The 21,128-nt window shown below is 44.4% G+C and overlaps 2 protein-coding genes across 3 annotated transcripts in view; one reads left to right on the plus strand and one right to left on the minus strand.

Annotated features, from left to right (window-relative positions):
- The window catches only part of ap3b1a (adaptor related protein complex 3 subunit beta 1a), a 60,033-nt gene extending 59,477 nt beyond the window's left edge, over positions 1-556 (minus strand). Inside the window, exon 1 of the mRNA XM_082542020.1 lies at positions 138-556. Within this exon, the coding sequence (XP_082398146.1) occupies positions 138-265 (128 nt within the window). The 5' untranslated portion in view covers positions 266-556. The remainder of the gene's footprint in view (positions 1-137) is intronic.
- A 423-nt stretch (positions 557-979) lies between these two features.
- LOC309711837 (secretory carrier-associated membrane protein 1-like) lies at positions 980-20,860 on the plus strand. Of its 2 annotated transcripts, none has more exons than XM_082542326.1 (9): positions 980-1,232; positions 12,575-12,652; positions 14,335-14,442; positions 15,047-15,158; positions 15,459-15,587; positions 16,873-17,032; positions 17,135-17,236; positions 17,905-18,022; positions 18,123-20,860. In XM_082542326.1, the coding sequence occupies exons 1-9, from the start codon at positions 1,176-1,178 to the stop codon at positions 18,270-18,272; spliced, it is 1,014 nt and encodes a 337-aa protein (XP_082398452.1). In that variant the 5' UTR covers positions 980-1,175; the 3' UTR covers positions 18,273-20,860. The 2 variants fall into 2 exon arrangements, with proteins under 2 accessions (XP_082398452.1, XP_082398453.1); XM_082542327.1 differs by lacking the exon at positions 980-1,232 and adding an exon at positions 11,924-12,025.
- The last annotated feature ends 268 nt before the right edge of the window (positions 20,861-21,128 follow it).

Raw genomic sequence — 21,128 nt, forward strand, 5'->3', positions numbered from 1 at the left:
CTGCCTGTGGATGCTACTGGCCTCTTTTCAAGACTACGAAACTGGAAGTTAGCCATATGGAGTTCAACAAAAACAACCCAACTGTGCCAAAAACAACCACCGTGACGAGAAACGGAACACACGCTGAGCTAGCTTACTTTTTAAAGTCGGCGCTGAACAGTCCGAAGGCAGCTCCGGTGCTCGAGGAGGTCGGGGTGCTTTCTTGACCCGCTTCCACCGCAGCCTCCGCTCCTCCTTGGTCGTTGTATGAGACTCCTGTCGACATGCTGAGCTTTAAGGCAAACGGCCGACAAAGAAAACTTACTCGCCTTTTCTTACGAGCTATGAAATGTTCATAAAGTTGGTGATAATGTTAACTTAATGTTGACGCTAAAGTTCCTGCAAAAACTTCTTTAATGTATCACCCAACTTTTTACACGCAGTAGCGGAAGTGTGAGTTGGACAAGTGAGCGTCACATGACAGGGATTCAGAGGCAGAGAGCTCATAGATCTATGGCAACTAGAAGAGACTCGGCCAAAAAATAGATGTTGCCACAATGTTGAATAGCCAAAGTATCACGATAAAGTCCACAAGGTCAAAACAGCAACATTTTTGTCAAGACCAGGATATTTTCAAGAAAAGTGAGTTTTCCTGAAGTTTGTGCTATTGTTGTCATACTTTATTTTTACACTTTAAGTGTAATAAAGTATGACAAAAAGTCTAAATGAGTGCGGGTATAAAAAAATAAATCAAATATTTTCCAAGTAATAATATTATTTTTTAAAATAACTTTGGGATATTTTTAATTCTTTCATTTTACGTAGATAAGTCGATGTACGACCTGACATTTAATCGCAGATAAAATATCACAATTCTATGACAAAATGTAAAAATGAGTGTGAGTAAAGCGTTAAATTATTTCTAAATAAAACATTATTTTTTTAAAAAAATTACTTTTTGGATCTTTTTTTTTTTTACGTTTCCCTACTTCCGCCTGACGTCTCGTTATGTCACGTGTGTTCCGCTGCTGGTGACCAATCCCCCACCTGGACAGTCTGACGTTTGACTTCAGCCCTTGTCTTTTCTATTACAATTTGTTCGAAACAGTTGGTCTTTTGTAACTCTCTGCGCCGACTTTGGCTATAAATATTAGCCTTAAGACACATTTAGCGGAATAAGTCGTCCTATTTGGACAATGTCAGATTTCGACAGCAACCCCTTCGCGGACCCGGACTTCAGCAACCCGTTTCAGGTAACCTTAACAGCCTACATTAGCCTACATTAGCCACTTTAACTTTAGCTGCCGTATCATTTTACATTAAGACTGCGTGGCTAGGAAAGACTGGCATGGGGTTGGTTTGAATAAACCTGCTCTGATAAGGCGACTTTAAATTAGCTGCTGCCAAAACCCTCCCGCTCGGTTTCAGTTGAACTGTCACTTAATGTTGCCGCACTCTGACTGGCAGAAGTGACATAACATTAAAAGATATGAGGCTATGCTTCCAGGTGTTGGCTCTGATTCAAACTGAAGCAGGTTGGGTCGCTGGGTTCTGTTATAATTATCCCCCATCCCTTTAAATTCCCACCTGCTCGACATATTTCCTCACATTTACGACCTAGTTAAACAACTTATGCTCAGATGTTGCGTATTGTTTCTTTTATGTTTGACATTACGTTAGAGTGATTGACTTAACTTGCCAACCTGGAGACGATAATGTTAAAAACTGATCACCTGATCATGTAATGCTGTGTAGGAACGTAAAAACAGAGACAAACATCCTTTCCCTTGCCTTTATTGTGCTGTTGTCTTTATTTAGGCGTCTGACTGAAGACGTCTTGTGTTTACGCTCACACAGTGTTGTGTCATAATGAAAGCATTCATGTGATCATGTGCTCCTTGGTATTTCCAGGCCTATCCTCCTCCGCTCATATCAGGTGTACTCATCAAAACAATCAAGTTTTGCTATTTTCTGAAATTTCTAACATTAATGGACCAAAAACATAAGACTATTTAATAATTAAAATAATCACGAGGTGCTTCCCTCAGTTTCATTAAGACCACATTGATTGTTTTAACATTGATTGTTTGATTGGAGCATGCTAAGAATAAGCTAAAGAAGTGTTTGTTTGTTTGTTTGTTTGTTTGTTTGTTTGTTTAACATCAACCAGCCAAACTGGGTTTATGTCTTTAGCAGTTGATTGGGAATCTAAACATTTAATGCTGTTTTTAGTAGAGATGGACCGATATTACGTATCGGTATCGGTCCGATACTGACCTAAATTACTGGATCGGATATCGGAGAAAAATAAAAAATGTAATCCGATCCATTAAATATCACGAAAGCACCTCACAAAACGGTTAGTTATGTCTATAACTTCTGTTCCCTGAAGGAGAGGAACGAGGTACAACACATAAGTATGGGATATCACGCCCTCGCGTGTCCTGGCTGAAGAAACCTTTATTCACGCCTTTACGGCAGATGACGTGTGATGACACGCGCAAGGCCCCGCCCGCACATATAGCCGCTGCCATCACCGTCATCCCTCAGTTCGATAGCCGCTCTTCACCGAGCCAACTGCTCAGTGGGGCCACCCTGTGTTGTACCTCGTTCCTCTCCTTCAGGGAACAGAAGTTATAGACATAACTAACCGTTCCCTTTCAGTCGATTCACTCGGTACAACACATAAGTATGGGACCTATATACACGCCCCGCAGAGCAGCCACCGAACCGGAACGGGACCACCACATCCTTAGTGAGTGGTAGACCCAGCAGAAAGGACAGCATGAGCCACCGAAGGGGCTGTAACGTCCAACCGATAAAACCGCACAAAAGTGTGCGGCGACGCCCAATTAGCCGCTGCACAAATATCAGCCACAGGCACCCCTCTAAAAAGAGCCCATGAGGTCGCCATCCCCCTGGTGGAATGAGCTCCCACCCCGTGGGGCAACGCAAAACCTCCGGTGCTGTATGCCAGCGAGATAGCTTCTACAATCCAGTGGGACAGCCTCTGCCTGGACAGAGCTCTACCTCTATTCGGATTAGCGAAGCAGACAAACAACTGGTCACACAAACGCACATCCCGAGTGCGCTCAATGTAGGTGCGTAGCGCACGCACCGGACAAAGAGAATGCACCCTCCTCTGCTCCTCAGATTCAAAAGGAGGGGAGCAAAAGCTCAGCAACTCAAACTCCATTGAACTATAAGATGCAGGCATGACCTTGGGAAGATAGGCGGCATTCGGACGCAATACGACCTTGCGGCCATCAGGAGAAAACTGTGTGCAGGCAGGATGCACAGACAGCGCATGAAGGTCCCCCACTCGCTTCGCCGAGGCCAAAGCGAGAAGTAATGCGGTCTTATACGAAAGAAGTTTCATATCTACCGACTCAACGGGTTCAAACGGAGGGCCACAAAGGGCCTCCAGCACCAAAGACAAGTCCCAAGCCGGGACACAGGACTTAAGCACGGGCCTCAGCCGGCGAACCCCTTTCAGAAAACGCACGGCGAGGGGATGCGCACCTGGTGTCACCCCGTCAAAACCGATATGACAAGCAGATATAGCCGCTAAATAAACCTTGATCGTCGAAAACGAAAGGCCTTATCCAACAGCTCCTGCAGGAATGTCAAAACATCCACAATAGAGCACTGAAATGGGAGAGTGTGGCGGTCCTGGCACCATCGCTCGAAGGCTCGCCATTTGTAAGCGTACAAGCCTCTAGTAGACGAGGCCCTGGCGCTCTGAATCGTCGCTACCACACTAGGTGGCAGACCCTTAGCAACCAAGTTTAACCTCTCAGCAGGTAAGCATGAAGGTGCCACAGATCCGGGCGCGGATGAAACACTTCCCCCCCCGCCTGAGAGAGGAGATCCCTGCGGAGAGGAAGCTGCCAAGGACTTGCTGCAAGCAGGCTGATTATTTCTGCATACCACGACTTCGCGGGCCACCAAGGGGCCACCAGGATCAGAGAGAGGGAATGCCGACGCACCCTCTCCAGAATTGGAGATATCATTTCCACTGGGGGAAATGCATACAGGAGCACGTCTGGCCATTGGTGCGCTAGCGCGTCCAAGCCCAAGGGTGCATCGTGGTCGATTATGGAGAAGTACAGGGGGCAGTGAGCATTCACCCTGGAAGCAAAAAGATCTATTTGCGCCTCGCCAAATAGATCCCAAATCTGAGCCACTATTGAAGGGTGTAACCTCCATTCTCTCACCAGAGGACCCCCCCTGGAGAGAAGGTCCGGCCCCAGGTTCAGGTGGCCCGGGACATGGGTGGCTCTTAGAGTCAGAAAATGAACACTGCACCATAACAGCAGAGAGCGAGACAGCTGCAACAGGGGAAGAGAGCGTGTTCCTCCCTGCCTGTTTATATAAGACACCACTGTTGAATTGTCCGTCCTGACTAAGACATGCTGGCCCTGCAGGACTGGACGGAAACGCTTTAGAGCTAAGAACACTGCTAACAGCTCTAAGTGGTTGATGTGCAGCTGGCGCTGAGCCGCGGACCAGATCCCTCTCACTGACGCACCCTCGCACAGCGCTCCCCACCCACTTAGGGAAGCATCTGTGGACACCACCTTGCGAAACAACACCCTCCCAATCCGAGAGCCCTGGTGCAGTAGCCCGGGCTCCCTCCAAGGACGGAGAGCTAGCATGCAAGACGCAGTTACCGGCAGCCTCCTCCGGAGGTGACGCGAAGCACACAAACGGTGAGAGAGAGTCCAGCGTTGAAACGCTCTCATTTTCAACAGCCCAAGCGGCACTACGGCGATCATAGATGCCATCATGCCCAACAAGCGCAATATCGTCTGGAAACGCAGTCTGCGTCCCAGCTGAAATTGAGCGAGGCAGCGATGAAACGCGGCCACTCTGTGCTCTGACAACCGTGCGCGGCTGGAAAGAGAGCATATTTCCAGACCGAGAAAAGCGATCTGTTGACCTGGGATTAGCGAGCTCTTCTGAAAGTTCACAGAGAACCCCAGTGTCTGAATGTGTGACAGAACCCACGACAGCTGCGTCTCCGCCTGTTCTCTGGAGCAAGCCACGAGAGCCCAGTCGTCCAGGTAGGCCAAGATGCGGATGCCCCTCTTCCTGAGGGGCGCTAGCGCTGCCTCGGCACATTTCGTAAAGGTGCGGGGAGCGAGCGACAGCCCGAACGGCAGCACTAGGTATTCGTAGGCTACGCCCTCGAATGCAAACCTCAGAAACTGCCTGTGTTTCGGGTGTATAGCGACATGAAAATAAGCATCTGTTAGATCGATTGTCGCAAACCAATCTCCCGGGCCGACTGCACTCAGGAGCTGTCTGAGTGTTAGCATCTTGAACCTGTACGTTCGCAGGTACGTGTTCAAGACTCGCAGGTCGAGGATGGGACGAAGCCCTCCCCCTTTCTTCGGAATGACAAAATAACGGCTGTACCAACCTTTGTCCGTCTCCGAAGCGGGGACCACCCGTATTGCTCTCTTCTGTAATAGCGCCTGTATTTCCTCTCTGAGTACCAAGGCTGCCTCGGGGTTGACAATCGTGTTCACGACTCTTTGGAAACGAGGCGGCTTGACCCGGAACTGCAACCGGTAACCCATGGCAACGGTTTGCAGCACCCACGGAGAGGGGGCGCAAGCGCGCCACTGAGGGAAGTGAGCAGCCAGCCGGCTGGCCTGCAGCACTGACGGCGGGGCGCCGTCGCCCCCCAGTGTGTCTGCAGGGGACTGCATCCCCTGTCTGACCTGGCTCATTTCGCCTGCAGGTTGAGCATTTGAGATTGTTTGAGAGTAAACAACACTCTTTATTGATTGCAACATGGGAACATGTACATTTATACATTTTGTTGGGTGCACCTTTTCCGGGGCATAACAATGAAAAACAGCGGGAACACTCGATGTGGTCGCTTGAACATTCAACACATCTGAACCGTGTGCAGGGGTTATGTGCTTGGGAGACCGCGATAGGGAAGTGCAGCGCCTTCTGGGGCTGACAACCTGAACAGAACTTAAGCGGCACCTCTTGTGCGGCAACAGAGGGGTAAGAGCAGCGTCTCCCTGCTGCCGGATCCCTTCCCCACTCGCAATCACAGCTAGGAGGGCTGAGGCTTCTTCCTCCTGGGCGTCGGGTCCCGTCGGGGGCCCGGGGGAGGGCCTTTGCCCCAGGCCGACTGGCGTGGAGCTCGGGCCGGAGTACGTGCTCTCGCCGGCGGCCCTCCCACTCCAGCAGTGGGCGCCGGTCTCTTGCCAGCTGTCAGAGGAGCGGCGGGCCTGTGAGAGCTAGCAGTGGGCTTGGGCTGGGGCTGGCGTCTGGGGATGATGTCGCGCAGAGCTTCCGTCTGCTTCTTCCTCAGATCGAATCTAGCCTGAATGGCTTCAAGTGAATGTCCGAATAACCCAGCCGCAGACACTGGTGCGTCCAGATACACAGCTCTGTCTCTATCAGGGACGTCGGAGAGGGTCAGCCACAGGTGCCTCTGCGCCACCACTGTCGAAGCCATCCCTCTGCCCAGGGAGAGCGCTGCACAGCGAGACGCACGGAGGATGTAATCCGTGGTGACTCTAACCTCGTTAAGAAGAGGTGACAGCGGGCTGTCCTCCGGAACCAGCGATCCAAGCTCCGCCAGGCACATTGCTTGGTACGTCTGGAGCATGGTGACGGAGCTCATGGCTCGAGCGGTGCCGGCCTGAGCCCGATAAATCTTCTCCAGCTGCGAGGCCGAGAATCTGCAGTGCTTGGACGGCAGAGTTGCGGGGCCACCGACACCATGGTTATGGGACGGGGCCAGATAAGCAGCCAGAGACGGCTCCATAGGGGGTGGGTTAGCTAAACCAGCTCCCTCGGCGCCGTCCAATTCCATGTACTGTCCATAGCCGGGCACAGTGACGCGGGTAGACAGAGGTTTGTCCCATGACGCTGTTAGCTCGCAGAGAAAGTCTGGGAACATGGGGAGGCAGTTTTTGGCCGTTGCGGGCTCCGGTGGAAGGAAAAAACCCGCAAACCGCGACGGCTTCCGAGCTGGTGGAGGAGAGGGCCAGTCCACCTGCAGCTTCTCAGCGGCACGGCGAAACAGGGAGAAAAGAGAGGTGTCATCGTGGCCGACCGGCGCAGCAGCGGCGGCATATTGGGTCGACAATGAGCTCTCCTGCTCATCCTCCGACAAACCATGGATGTCCAGGCCGATGTCCAGCACGTCATCGTCTTCCTGGGGAGCGCTGGCGGGCTTCAACCCAGGCTGAAGCCCGTCAGCGCTCCTGCATGGTTCCGGTCCGTCATCGGCTAACCCGTCAACGTATTCCATGTGGTCAGCCCAGCTAATCGCGGGGACATCGACCTGAAAATTTTCGTCTTCGGACTCGGACGAAGCCGGGGCTCCAGACTCGGAAAGAAGAGGGTCATGCCGTGCGACAGCCGAGCGTCCCAGCACTCTTTCTACAAACGTCACCCGTCTTTCCAGGGTCGAGCGTCGGAGCTGGCGACAAAACGCACAAGCTTCGGGCTCCGTCAACGCTCTCCTAGCGTGGACGATCCCCAGGCAGACAGGGCAGGCATCGTGCTGGTCGCTGTCGTGCAAAGAGAAACCACATCCCTGAGGACAGGGGCGAACAGAAGATTTCTGCTTTGCTCGCTTCGGTTTGGAGTCCATTCCCAAAACGCAAAGCGAAACGCTGCACAAGAAAAACTTGAAAATAGCGCTCCGCGGGCAGCCTACGCACCAGCTGGGCGGTGGAGGCTAACACCAACAGGGGCAGTTAAGCTAGGTTCAAGTTGGCAGACAACGGAGCTAACTAGCAGTAGCTAGCTAGCCCAACTCAGCAGAGGTGTTCTCAGCGAGGTGAAGAGCATAAGAACTGAGGGATGACGGTGATGGCAGCGGCTATATGTGCGGGCGGGGCCTTGCGCGTGTCATCACACGTCATCTGCCGTAAAGGCGTGAATAAAGGTTTCTTCAGCCAGGACACGCGAGGGCGTGATATCCCATACTTATGTGTTGTACCGAGTGAATCGACTGAAAGGGAACTTGCAACACGCCGTAACTCACCTCAGAACGTTAGCACGTCGGAGCAGTATGCATCACGTGATAGAGCGGCTGTGGCATGCGGGACCTGTCGGTGGTCTGGATAGCATGTGGAGCTTCGCTAGCAACCCGGCATTTCATCTCCGACAAAGTTATCCCGAGAGAAGTAAAGCAAGTGTGTAAGTCCATCTCTGAATGTTTGTAAAGCATTCCTGCGTTAAGCTTAACAAACGACTGCCTCTCCTGCTGCTACTTCAATCATGAAACTGCTTAACGATCAGCTGATCGGCTTTTCTGTCGCGAGTCCGTGTCTCTAGTTTGCTTTTGGCCCATTTTGCACCAGAAAGAGGAAACCAGCGGCTGAACAACAGCAGCACGTTTAAGCTTGATCAGCTGTTGTTAGAATGTATTTAATATTACTTTCTACTCGAGGATCTTTTTCTACGTAGCTGACGGCTGGTAACTGTGCAGGGGCGGATCTAGCAAAGTTTAGCCAGGGGGGCTGATAGGGCATTAACAGGGAAAAGGGGGCACAAAGACATACTTTTCTTTTTTATTCTCATTTAAAATGTCTAGCTTTTAATAAATAATTATCTGACACCCAAAGTTTTAATTTGATGTAAAATGAATAGAAGTCAATTACTGTATATAGTGACTATTAAGTCTAATATATATATATATATATATATATATATATATATCCTAGTAAGCTTTGGGAAGGTACCATCTGTGCAGTCTGCAATTTTGTTGAAGAAAGATGTTGAATCTATTTAAGCGTGAGGGGTGGTTCCCTATTTTTTATTTATTTATTTATTTTTGTTGTTGCTGGGAGTTGGAACCCTATTAGTTAGGTTGCTTAATATTTATGCTAAGTACTCTTTAAAATACCAGAATAGGGAGGATGGTGTAGGTTTAAGTTTATTAGATTGATCAGTATTGCTGAACTATGAAATTTTTTTTTTGCATACAGGTATAACAGAATAGCTTTAGTGTAGTTGTTGTTTTAAACTTGAGTATGAACTTATACAAAATGCAGCAAGATATTTAAAAAACAGTTTTGTTGATTAAAAAACACTATATCGGATTCATATCGGTATCGGCAGATATCCAAATTTATGATATCGGTATCGGTATCGGACATAAAAAAGTGGTATCGTGCCATCTCTAGTTTTTAGTATTTTCTATGAAATGCTTAAAAGATAAATAAATGGACTGTCATTTAGATCTCCAAAAGTTGATTCTGTTCATCTGGACGTCATTTTGAGTTTCTTGAACTCAGCAGTAACATCTTCAGTGTGCTTGTTATGTCCATCAAAAGCTTAAAATCAACTTTTTTTGTCATACACAACAAATAACATGAGTAAAACTTCATATTTGGAAACTAGAAGCCCTCAAATAATATAATGTTCTTTGAATGAGCAATAAATTATGCTCTTTAAATGAGGATAATTTACAAAATGCACATAATGGTGTTATCTGTTTGATGTTAAACTAGTGGTTGAACCCACGTATTTGTAGTAATCCTGTAATTTATTTACAGTAAGCTTAATTTAAGCTCAGTCTAAAAGTCAATATTGTGCACATCCACACACAACACGTGTTATGTTGCTGGTAAGAAGCAGGAAGTAAAATAGCAGTAATTGATAGATGACAACACCTTGTTCTACTGTAAATGCAGTAAATACTTCCCTGCAAGTGTTATAACAACAAAAAGAGAAGCCAAAGCCACAGTTATCTAAGTTTTTTATACCGGTCATCTCATTTGTTGGTAGTTTGCTGTTAACTTCCTCTCAGTAGCCACAGCACACTACTGCTGATATTTAGCAGTATAAAACAGAGCAGTATACAGCTGAACTAAATGGATCAGCCTTTTGTCATAAATAACAGATCTAATTTCTGAGTCAGAATCAGACTAATCCAGAATTAGACCTGTGGTTCTTTAACCTCAGACAATGTATTTGTTAATTGTGATATATCTGTGCCTGCTTGGTTCTACACAGTACAAGGAAAGCATGTGTGTTTTTTGTTTGTTTTTGTCAGAGAATACTATATTAAAAAAAATCTATTTTAGTTGGTTTGATTCATTGCACAGACTTAAAAGAACCCAGCGTTGATGGGAAGATGGTACAGGCTGACCACACAGACGCAAGGAGAGTGAATAATTAATTGGGTTCATTAACATACTAACACGAGTGCTGAAGCCCTGCTGTCCTCCCACTTCTCTGTCATGCGTTGGCTCTGGCTGCCTTGCCTCAGGATAATGGGAGCTTTTTCCCTTCTCTGAGCTATGTTCAATAGTTCATGAAATCATATGGTGACATGTGGTTCCAGGGTACTCGTTGGCTCCTTTCCTACTAAGCTTCATCACTCGCAGTCATGCATCAGATTAGAGCTGGGCGATATATCGAGTTTTTAAAACATATCGATATATTTTTATACGAGATATAAGATGTGACAATATCCTTTATATCGATATAGTCTATGTTACGTTATAATTATAGTTGTGGAGCCGCAAGTTTGCCTCTCTTTCGTCCACTTTTGTCTCTACGCAACGTTACTCCGCCTCGCCTTCACTGAAGACAACTCCCCCTCCTCCCCCATCGCTTCACGTGCAGGCAGCGACAAGACGGACACGGCAAATCTCCGTTAACGAGTTACTGCGCATCGCCCCATGCGTGGGGCTGGACGGCGTCAACGTGCTAACGAGCTAAACATGCTAATGAGCTAACAGCGCTAACCCTAAAATCCTTTCATTCTCTCAAAAGTTGATAGCGCGCCTTATGTATGAATTCTGGTTGTGCTTGATGGCCGCGAACCGATTTTATGTGGAACACGGCGCTCAGCAATCTGTCAAAAATGTTTGAGTACGACTTTGGTAAGCTACGGAGCTGCACCGCTTGATAGATTGTCGGCGCATTACGGCTACCGAGGAGCTTCGCGGAGTGATACGTACTGTGCATCAACGTAATATTACCGTATTGTGTGTGTATAAGGACCATAAATGGCACCTGTAAGAGACGTGGTTATGAAGTGGATTTCAAACTCCAGGCTATCAGTCACACAATAAAACTTGGGAACAGAGCAGCTGTGAAATCTGTCTTTGTTATTACGCTCAGCGTCTTTTAGTTTACATTTTGACTGCACAATTGTGAGCTCTTTGTTTAGCACAAAAACAACCTTGTTTTCTTTTATTTATGGAGCATTATTATTTAATGAATTCTCATAATTTAATTTTGAGTAATTTTTCATGTACATCTGTGCTGTATGTTAATAAAAGTGCCTGTGTGACATCTGGGACACAGCTTTGACTAAGAACTCTCTTTTTGTTCTTACTTTATGGCTTAAAAAAAAAATCGAGATATATATCTTATATCGCCATCCAGCTAAAAAATATCGAGATATGAATTTTGGGTCATATCGCCCAGCCCTACATCAGATTGTTGAGGCTGTTTTGGCCTATTTCTCTGGATGTGGGCTCAGACATTAGGCTCTATGTTAGCGAATAAAAAAAACTTTGTAAGGCAGCTAAGAGCTCACTTTGTAAGGTTTGTAGCTTAATCAAACGTGAAATGAGTAGAAACCACAGAGAGTTGAAGTCTTAGATATGGTGTCGTCAGGTGGTTGAACTGTGCACCTTTTTTGAATCCTGCACTTTAATCAAGATCATGGTGAACACACGTTTGCTGATTCTCCTTGTGTTTTTTGGGTGGGGGTGGGGGGGTTGTTGTTTTGTTTTGTTTTTTGTTTTTGTTTTTTAATGTTCTGGAGCAGGAACTCCAGAGCTGGAGGTTTCAAAATGAAGACTTCGTTGAATCTGCAGTATGTGTTTGTCCAGCCACGCACTAGTGCAGCGTTAAATTTTAAACACGACAGGCCCTGAAATATTTAGTGTGTGTGTGTGTGTGTGTGTGTGGAAATTTAAGAGTCAGGGAGACGGAGAGGACTGCACTGAGACGGGATAAGGACAGCACTTCGGACTATACGGATTAGATGTTAATCTTGAGCAACAATTTGAAATTCGTGCGTGACTGACGGCAGCTGATGGTGAGCTTATTATCAAAAGAGATGTATGACAGTGTAGCTTAGCTGACACTGACAGGAAAAAGGAGTTTTGCATGCAAATGGAGGTAGAATATAAAGTAGTGGCTTGCTTTATTTTGAAAGTAGTTTTGATATGTCAGTCTGGCAAATTAGGACTGTAGTTAAAAGAAGCATGGAGTGCTTTAGCAGTTTAGGAGCACAAAGCATAACCAAAGTATGTCTTTTTATTTCGGTCTTTGGCTGCCAGAGCAGCTCAAGAAACTCGTGGTCTTGGCTATTTATAATGACGTTCTCGTGAAAATTATTGGAATCATCTTGTCTTTGCCAGTATTGAATTATAGGCCTGTTGCATTTTGAATACAGAGAGCTTTGGCCTGGATCTCAGCAGAATAATGGAGGGTTTTACTCTGTAGGGATTTCTACTGCTATCCCTGGTTGAAACACAAAGACAAGACAGATCAAACAAAATGTATTGCTTTATAGTATTACTCAATTACATTTATCTCATGTAAAGCATTCCCTTTTAATCCTTTTTTCTTCCTTTTTTTTTAGGATCCATCAGTGACACAAGTGAGACAGACATCTCCTCCAGGGTTAGAGGAGTACAATCCCTTTGCAGATGGCAAATCGGTGAGTACTTGGATATTTGCATTTAGTAGCAGTGAGGTTAAAGATCAGGTAGGTCCACCAGAATTACTCAGTAGGTATTTGAGCCTAAAGTTTTACTTATTTTTCCAGCTTTGTAATACATGTGAAAATCACATTCCTTTAAAATTATATTCAGCAGAATAAAAGACTAATAAATCCCACATCTGTCCGCCAAGGCAGACAAGTGTGACAACAAAGAGTTGTGCTTTATCTGTAAAATGCCACACTCTTCAGTCAGAGAAGAGCAGCTGATGATTATTCAGTCTCAGTTTATGCTTTAGTTTTGGGGTTTTTTTTAAATAAAATATTTCATCATATTAATGGATCCCAAGCTAATAATGGAATATACAATTACAGTTTTGTATAGTTCAGACATGTATTCTATGCACTTAGCTATGTTATTGGTCGTGGGTACAGACCAGGCAAACCGGACCTCTCTTTGTTGCTGATGTCACTGCCCTGTTGTTTCAGCTAGACATGGCCAGAACACCTTATCTAAATGCTGAGAAATATCCATCCCAGTATTGTTCGACTCTGAGCCTCTTCCAAATCACTAATCTCACCCTGTCTCTGTTTCTTTCTCTTGTCTGTAGCTGTCGTCTTGTTATGAGTCGCTGCCCAGTCTGTATATATAGGCAACTGCTAGAACATAGTGATCACGTGGTTCACATGCTCAGCTCCTAAAGCCACCAAGACATGTGTCCTGAAAGCTTCCACTCTAAGAATTGCCACCTTATTGAGCTGGAGTTTTGACTTGCCCCTGGTAGGGTCTCCAGTAGCAAAGTATTCAAAAGATGGCGATGGGTAAGAAACTTGGGACCTCTGTTATCCTCCCCAGGAGAGGAATACTAGGAATCCTTCAGACCTTGGGTTAGGGTCCATTGGCAAGACCCCGATTATTAAGCCTTTACCCGTGCAGCCCAACAGGCTCAGCCATTCTTCGATAGCTTCACTGCCAACAGCTTCACTGTTGTTTTGTGCCTTCCAACTGCACATATCTTAGCACATACACACATGCAGTTACATAAGACTAAATCCTAACATTGAGCAGTGGTTCCCACCTTGGAATTCAAGATCGCTTTCAGCAGTCGCAAGATATGTGACTGCATCAGTGTAATCATTTTCAGCCATCTAAATGTTATTTGACTGAATCCATCTGAGAAGCAACTTTATCAGTGACAAAGGGCTGTAAGAAGACTGTTTCAATAAAAAGTTTGGAAGCCAAGAGACTGAAGTATTGTGGTCAGTTTAGCTTTTTGAAGCTTTGTGAAGAAATGGCCTTGAAAAGATGTTGTTATATGGCTGCAAAAGGTTGGGCACTAGATCTTTGAGCATGGATATTGTATCACTGCTTAGCTTGGCTCAAACATTTTTGTTTCTCTTAAGAGCTTACACAGGCTTCTCTCTCTCTACAGTACAACCTCATCAATTTCACAAATTTGTATTGTACGTTTTTTTTTTTTCATACATGTGCTCTTCACCGTTTGTTGCTTTCATTTGTTTTTTTTATTTTTTTGCTGTGCATCTTTATTAATGCTCTAATAAAATATGAGATTTAGTTGTGTTTTGAGTATTGCAATACAAACCTCTGATTAACTGTGAGGTCACATCATTAGCAGTTATAGGAATCATGTAGTTTTGCTCTAACCATGTGTACTTTATAGACACCTGCAAGTATGGCCCCCAAGACTACAGGCCCTGCTGTCAGCACTCAGCCAGCCATCATGAAACCCACAGAGGAGCCCCCAGCCTACTCACAAGCTCAACCACAGGTATATGTGTTGATGGTATACAGCCAAATAACAGCAGTTATTTCAGTAGAACTTTTGGCTATGCTTACAGCTGCTGCTGTAGTTTCTGCCACTTTCTTTTCAGGCATTCTTATTTTTACACAAAGAAATGCTGATTGAGTTACCAAAGCTATTGGAACTGAGGTGAGAGCATTACGTGTCACCATGAGCAAGCAGACTGTGGTGCATCTATTGTTTTAGTCCAGCAACACCAGCAGAGACTGAGAGAAAATGTATTAACACCACGGCTGATTTCACACTGAGTTTGTGGACAGAAAAGTGGCTCTGCGGGAGACCGCCTCTATCTGTGATTGGCCTTTGTAGCAGAAGTAGACACAGAGTCAGAGGGAAATCGTGGTTGGTGGAGGAAATAACTTGAGATTGAGCATCTCGTTTGTGAAGCAGACTCTGGGGAATGTGTTGTTATGATGTCTGTTCTCCTGCTGGTGCTGTCTCTGCAGAGAATTGGATTTATTCCAAAAGTAGAAATGGAGCATTTCTAGTGAGCAGGGAGGGGGAAAGTAATTGGCCAAAAAGTTTGTGTACTATTTCCAATGTGTTGACATTTGTTTGTGTGTGTTTGCAGGAGCAGTCGCAGGCAGCTGCTGAGCTGCTAAGGAGACAGGAAGAGCTGGAAAATAAGGCTGCAGAGCTGGACCGCCGGGAGCGAGAGATGCAGTCAATCAACGTATCTGGGGGTTAGTATGTCATCACAACACAGCCACAGATCAGTGCTGTCATAGCAAAGCATTACAGATAATGATGACGCTTATAAATCCACAGAATGGCTCATTATATGCCAAGCAATGACTACATGTTAATTTAAATGTTAATTCTCATGCACACAAAAAATAAGCGGGAATCAGTATTTGCACTCAGTAACTGCTAACTGTCATCTGACAGAAGAGCAGCACGTAAAACCTGAGCGACACTTTCAAAAAGATGTTGAAGTAACTCACAAGCTTGACTTTGATTTTTTTTTTTTTCTGCTATTGTAGGCAGGAAAAACAACTGGCCTCCTCTCCCAGAGAGGTTTCCTGTGGCTCCGTGTTTCTACCACGATATTACTGTAGACATTCCCGTAGAGTTTCAGAAGACAGTCAAAATCATGTACTACCTCTGGATGTGTAAGTAAACTTTTTCTTAAAATTGACAGAAGAAATTTGCTGTCTTGTACCAAGTCTGGAGTTTTTTATCCTCTGGATTTCAGAGCTAGGCTATAAGTAGTGCATCACCTGTGGCCTACTTGTACTTACAGGGACGGCCACTGCAGCTCAGATTACTCATGCTCTTTAGTTCCTTTTTTCTTTTTTTTTTTTTTTGTGCAAAAATGACAAGAGAGGATGTGTATATCCATTTACAACTAAAGAAAGGACTCGAAATGACTATAAACTTACGTATCTGATAAAAAGATAGCATCTGCATTTTTATTCCTGCTTGCATACATAGTTTTATGCATGTTCCCCACAGACTGTATCTAAAAGATGGACTTAGACACTGTGAGATCACCCATTGATTCTGCACTTGCCAATGAAGTGGCCTTGTTTGCATTAAACATTTGTGCTAAATTATCAGCTAATACTAGCAAACTTTTTTAGCAAACTGCATTCTAAACTACGTTCATACGTGCAAACACGTAGAACCACATCTGCTGAAATAATGAAATTGTTAATGAGCTGATAATCTGCTGTTTCAGATGACTCATTTAAAGCAGTCCTGAGTAGTTTAATCCACCAACTCCCCGAGTCAAAACCTCATAGCTCCTGATGGTGAAAAATACTCTCTGTTGGTGTATGTGGGGGGTGGAGTCAAGACTTCAAGTAGAATTCAGTAGCCACATGACAAATGCACGTGCCGCAGTCTTGCAACCTGATGAAGCAGCTTGATCATATGATTTGCTATAAGGCTGGTTTACAGAATTCAGTCGTTTTTACTAATAAGTACAAAGACTTTGATTTTTAAATCAACCGGCTGTATCTTTTTCAAGCTCAGGTGAAGGGTCTCGGTACCACTGCTATGTCAGCTAGCGGGCTATTGTCATATTTCACACTGTGCTGTAAAATCCCTGCAGTCAAACTGACTCAGTGAATGTGTAATACCTTTAACTTTGCAGACACTGTTAGGCCCTCGAGAGCAAATGGTAATGAATTATTAACTGTGTGCGCGTGTGTGTGCGTATGTTGTTTCCAGTCCTGCACTGTGTTACATGTTTAAATATTAAGTTTCAGTGTTTCCTCCTCTTCCATCCAAGGCTTGATTTGGTAGGACTTGATTGGACACTTCTCCTTCAGCTTATTTTCCATGTTTTGGCATGTACACTTAAACAGCCGTTCTGGCACACCGTCACACTTAAGCCGAAGTCCCCCTCCACATATTTACTGTATTTTTTTTCTCTCTCTCTTGACCTTTCAGTGCACACTGGGACTCTGCTTGCAAACCTGATCGCCTGCCTCTCCTGGTTTGCTGTGGATGGAAACCGAGGTGTGGACTTTGGCTTGTCGATCCTCTGGCTTCTGCTTTTCACGCCGTGTTCTTTTGTCTGTTGGTACAGACCGCTTTATGCTGCATTCAGGTAAACAACATGATCCAAAATTGTGTCCACAAGTACAACAATCACGATGACCCTCCTGTGCCCACTGTGCTCTTTATATCCTCCACTTTCATCTTTCTACAGGATCGACAGCTCGTTCAGGTTCTTTATTTTCTTCTTCATTTACGTCTGTCAGATTGGCATCTATGTCATCCAGTCTATTGGCATCGCTGGCTGGGGAGCCAGGTAAGATAACACGACTTAAAATAAATTTCCATAGCATTGTATTTTTATGACATTTTTAGGTAAGACAGATGTTACAAAGACACATCTGGGGTTACTTAGTGAGGTGGTTGGCTTTGCATTTAGTCTAGATTTTGGTCTTAGTATTATACTGAGAAAAGTATCAGTACTCTATATCGTAGATCTCATGAACTGATCAGATAATGCGATGATTAAGACCAAGCCTGAAATATTTCTATATTTGTGTTAATTAGATATTGAACTTGTCGTTTTTTTTTTTTTTTTTCTTGCAGTTTTTGTTTTGCTTTTAGGAGGAAAGCAGGAGGAAACCCTGCATTAGTTAAGAACCATTTAAAAAATTTTTTTATTAGAATATACATTTAGTCTAGTGAGTATTTACAGTGAACAGCTACAACATGCCACATGGATAACACTGTCTAGGTCCCTGTTGTGCCACTGTAAGTGTCTATGGTGGCACATCCTTTAGGTCTAGGTAGTGTGGAGGCCGGGTCTTTGCTTTACCCTCTGTAGTTTGAGTGCTCCTGGTGTGTGACTTCACCCAAGTAAACTACAGCATTTTAAACAAGTAGTTCTCTCAGAGGATTGAGATGGTAGTGAGACTGGTTAGTTGTCACGTCGTTGTTGTGTGTTAATGATTTTCTTATCCCTAGCGGGTGGATCTCAGCTTTGACTGGCCTGAATAAAAGCATCCCAGTGGGCATTATAATGATCCTCGTTGCTGCTCTCTTTACCGCTCTGGCTGTCCTGTCTCTCATCATGTTCAAAAAGGTAAATGCACAGTCAGCCTATAAGATATCTGAGTGATGTCTGTTACAGACTCTTCAGGCCCTAATTTTACCCTCTTTTCCGCCTTTCCTTCTCCCCTCAGGTCCATGGGATGTACCGTACCACCGGTGCCAGTTTTGAGAAGGCACAGCAGGAATTTGCCACGGGCGTCATGTCTAACAAAACTGTACAAACGGCCACTGCTAATGCTGCTTCCAGGGCTGCACAAGGAGCCTTCAAGGAGCAAGTCTGAAGCAGAGAGCTCGCTCATCTGACCCTCCTCTGTATCCAGCTTCCACTTATAACTGCCTTGTTTGAACAAGTTACGCCCCCCTCCCCATCTTTCTGACACTACTGAAGGGGTTTTTGTGGGGGTGCTACAGCTGAACATCCACTCATCTACAATCTTTAGCCTCTCAACCTTCAAACAGGCTCTCTTGTCCCAGTCTACCTGCTCCTGCAACACCGTGCACTCTAGGAGTCCTTTAACTAGAGTGCTCAACTTTCTTGTCTCTGTGTGGATTTCAGGGTTTGTGTGGATGTATGGCCAATTAAATGAAGGTTTGTGTGCCTTTTTTTAAATGTTGTTGCTGTCCTCGAGGCCTGCTCGTCTTCAGGCAGATTCTAATGTAGCTGAACCGACTGTTTGAAGTTACCTGGGCATTTCTCACCATGAACAGATGCTTGCTTTCTGTGTGTTTATCAACCTAATCACCACTTTCTCTTTCTGAATTTATTTATTTATCTGGCAAAAGGAAGTTATCTTTGAGTTAAAGCAGCATTATTTGATCTGTTTCGGTGCTTTCTTCTTTCATGAGTGTATGGCCTAACACTGCTGACCCCCAATGGAGTAACTTTATACTGCTGAAGATGAATGCTGTGCATTCCACTCCGCTGCTTTGCTTTCTACTCTCTTCGCTCAACTTAGAATTGGGTATGTAAAAAGTATTTAGCCTGAAATTCCTTAAAGTGATATCTCATCTAAAATCTTACCTACCCAAGTATCAGCACTCACCGGTGGAGACTGGTGAATAACAGAAGGAAGATATTTCTGTCATTAATGAAATATTACAATTAGAATGAAGCAAGAAATAAAATAATATAATTAACCCTTCAATTTTAGGCAAACGGCAACTTCCGGGGCCAAAACACACCGAAGTGCCAAAAACGCTCCAAAGGCGAGTCAGCCCCCATAGATTCCCAATGTAAAATCTCCAAGTGTAGCCATTAGATTAACGTGTTTGTAGCTTTAAACAAGAAACGGGTTGAGCCGCGACAACTTTACTTGCTCGCTAACATCAGCCACTCCACCCTTTCATCCAAATATGGTCACTTTTGGCTCCAAATCCAGCTTTGGCGCTGTGGAAGTGCTAACAATCAAGTTTCAAAACTCAGAGTTGACAAAGCAGTGGGCAACATCACAGTGGCTACGCCATCGTTTATAGTCTGCGTCGTTAGTACAGGGATGGACAAAGTAGATTGTGATCACAGATTGATGGCACTGTTTTGCCATCTAAGCAGACAACAATTGTCATTCTGCAAAAGCTACAATCCACAAGCAGTGTCTGATATTAGAGTATCACTTTAAAGGTAATTGTCAAGTATTTATTTGACTGAAATCTTCTGCTTCTATTGATCTGCATATCTCAGCAAGTCGCATTTTAAATCTGGACTTGGGGTTCTTTCTCTGACGTTGGCAGTCAGTACAGATACTTCTAACAGTGCCCTCAGGCCTTCCTGCTCAGTAGTCTAGATGCTTAACTTGCTTTTTTATTGCATTAGCTGAGTCAGCTTGATTTTCACCTGAAGCCTACCATTTTGTGTCCTTTGCTAAAGAGAGCCACTACTCCATACACACAGCTGCACGATTTATCAGCAAGGAAAGTGTAATTCGTCTCTAGCTTCCCTTCAGTGCTGGAGATTTACCTCAGCTTTACTCAGGATGCTCTCCGCTTGCATGACGAGGTTAAATATTATACAAGATTGTACAAAATTTGACAGGCCTCTGGTTTTAAGTATGTCTTGTAAATCAGTATCAGTATGTTGTAATCACAATAAAAGTGACTTAAATTTGACAAAAGGGGCCAGTACATTGATGTTGTGTTGTGACACTTGTGTATTCTTAATTTTTTTTGGAAGTCAAGCAAAACTACAACCACATCTGTTCTTTTACTCTCTCGTTTTTGTGATCAGATTTAACAATACAATTCCACATGCTAAAATGTCTTTGAATCTGTCTTTCTATGTGTTATTCAAACTGCAAAGCACTTTCCTTGATTTTGCATTTTGTGTGCGTGTGTGTGTGGGTGGGTGGGTGTGGACGGAGGGAGTTGGGTCTTTAATTTTTAATGTGTGTGCAGGACAGTCTGGCTGTGGGTTCCTTCTTGCCTTTTCTGTATTTCTTTAAGTTGTTTTCTCCCTACACACTGGCTTAATTTGGGCCAGTACAGTAGTTAAAAAGCATCAGGCTGAATTACACTTCCAGGTTTTGCTGTTAGTTTTAATATAAACATGAAGCTGCAATGCAATGTGAACTGTGCGTTGTACTGTAGACCGACTGTGGCTTCAAGCTGTGCTTTAGAGTCATGAATTGTGGTATAAAAACAATGAAAATTAAAATGCTGATCCACATCTCTTAAATTTTATATATATTAATATATATCAATGTTTTTGAGATGAAATATGAAGGGATGTGTGTATGTTTTGTGCAGTTTACAAATGGTAGACTATCTGCTCTAAATGTTTGTGCAATTTTAAGGTTTCACCTACAATCGCATGACCAGTAGTTTGAGTTTTGTATATTTATTGTATTAACGCTGAATAAAATTCTTCTTCTATATGTTTCATGGCTTCTCTTTGTATGAAATTATGCTCATATTTGCATTGTAGAGAAAAACGTTAAAAGGTACCCATTATACTTATCTTCTGTGTCACACACAGACATATAGATGAAAATGTAAGAATTTCCATGCTGTTAAACAGAGCAAGGAATTATTATTATTATTATTATTATTATTAGACAGCCTTTCCAAACATCCTAAATTTATTTTGGATTTTTTTATTGCCTTCTTATATTGTCTTGTCAATCCCAGTCCATTCTTTGGTAATT

This window comes from Aulonocara stuartgranti (assembly GCF_965226115.1).
Source record: "Aulonocara stuartgranti genome assembly, chromosome: 7".
Lineage (NCBI taxonomy): Eukaryota > Metazoa > Chordata > Actinopteri > Cichliformes > Cichlidae > Aulonocara > Aulonocara stuartgranti.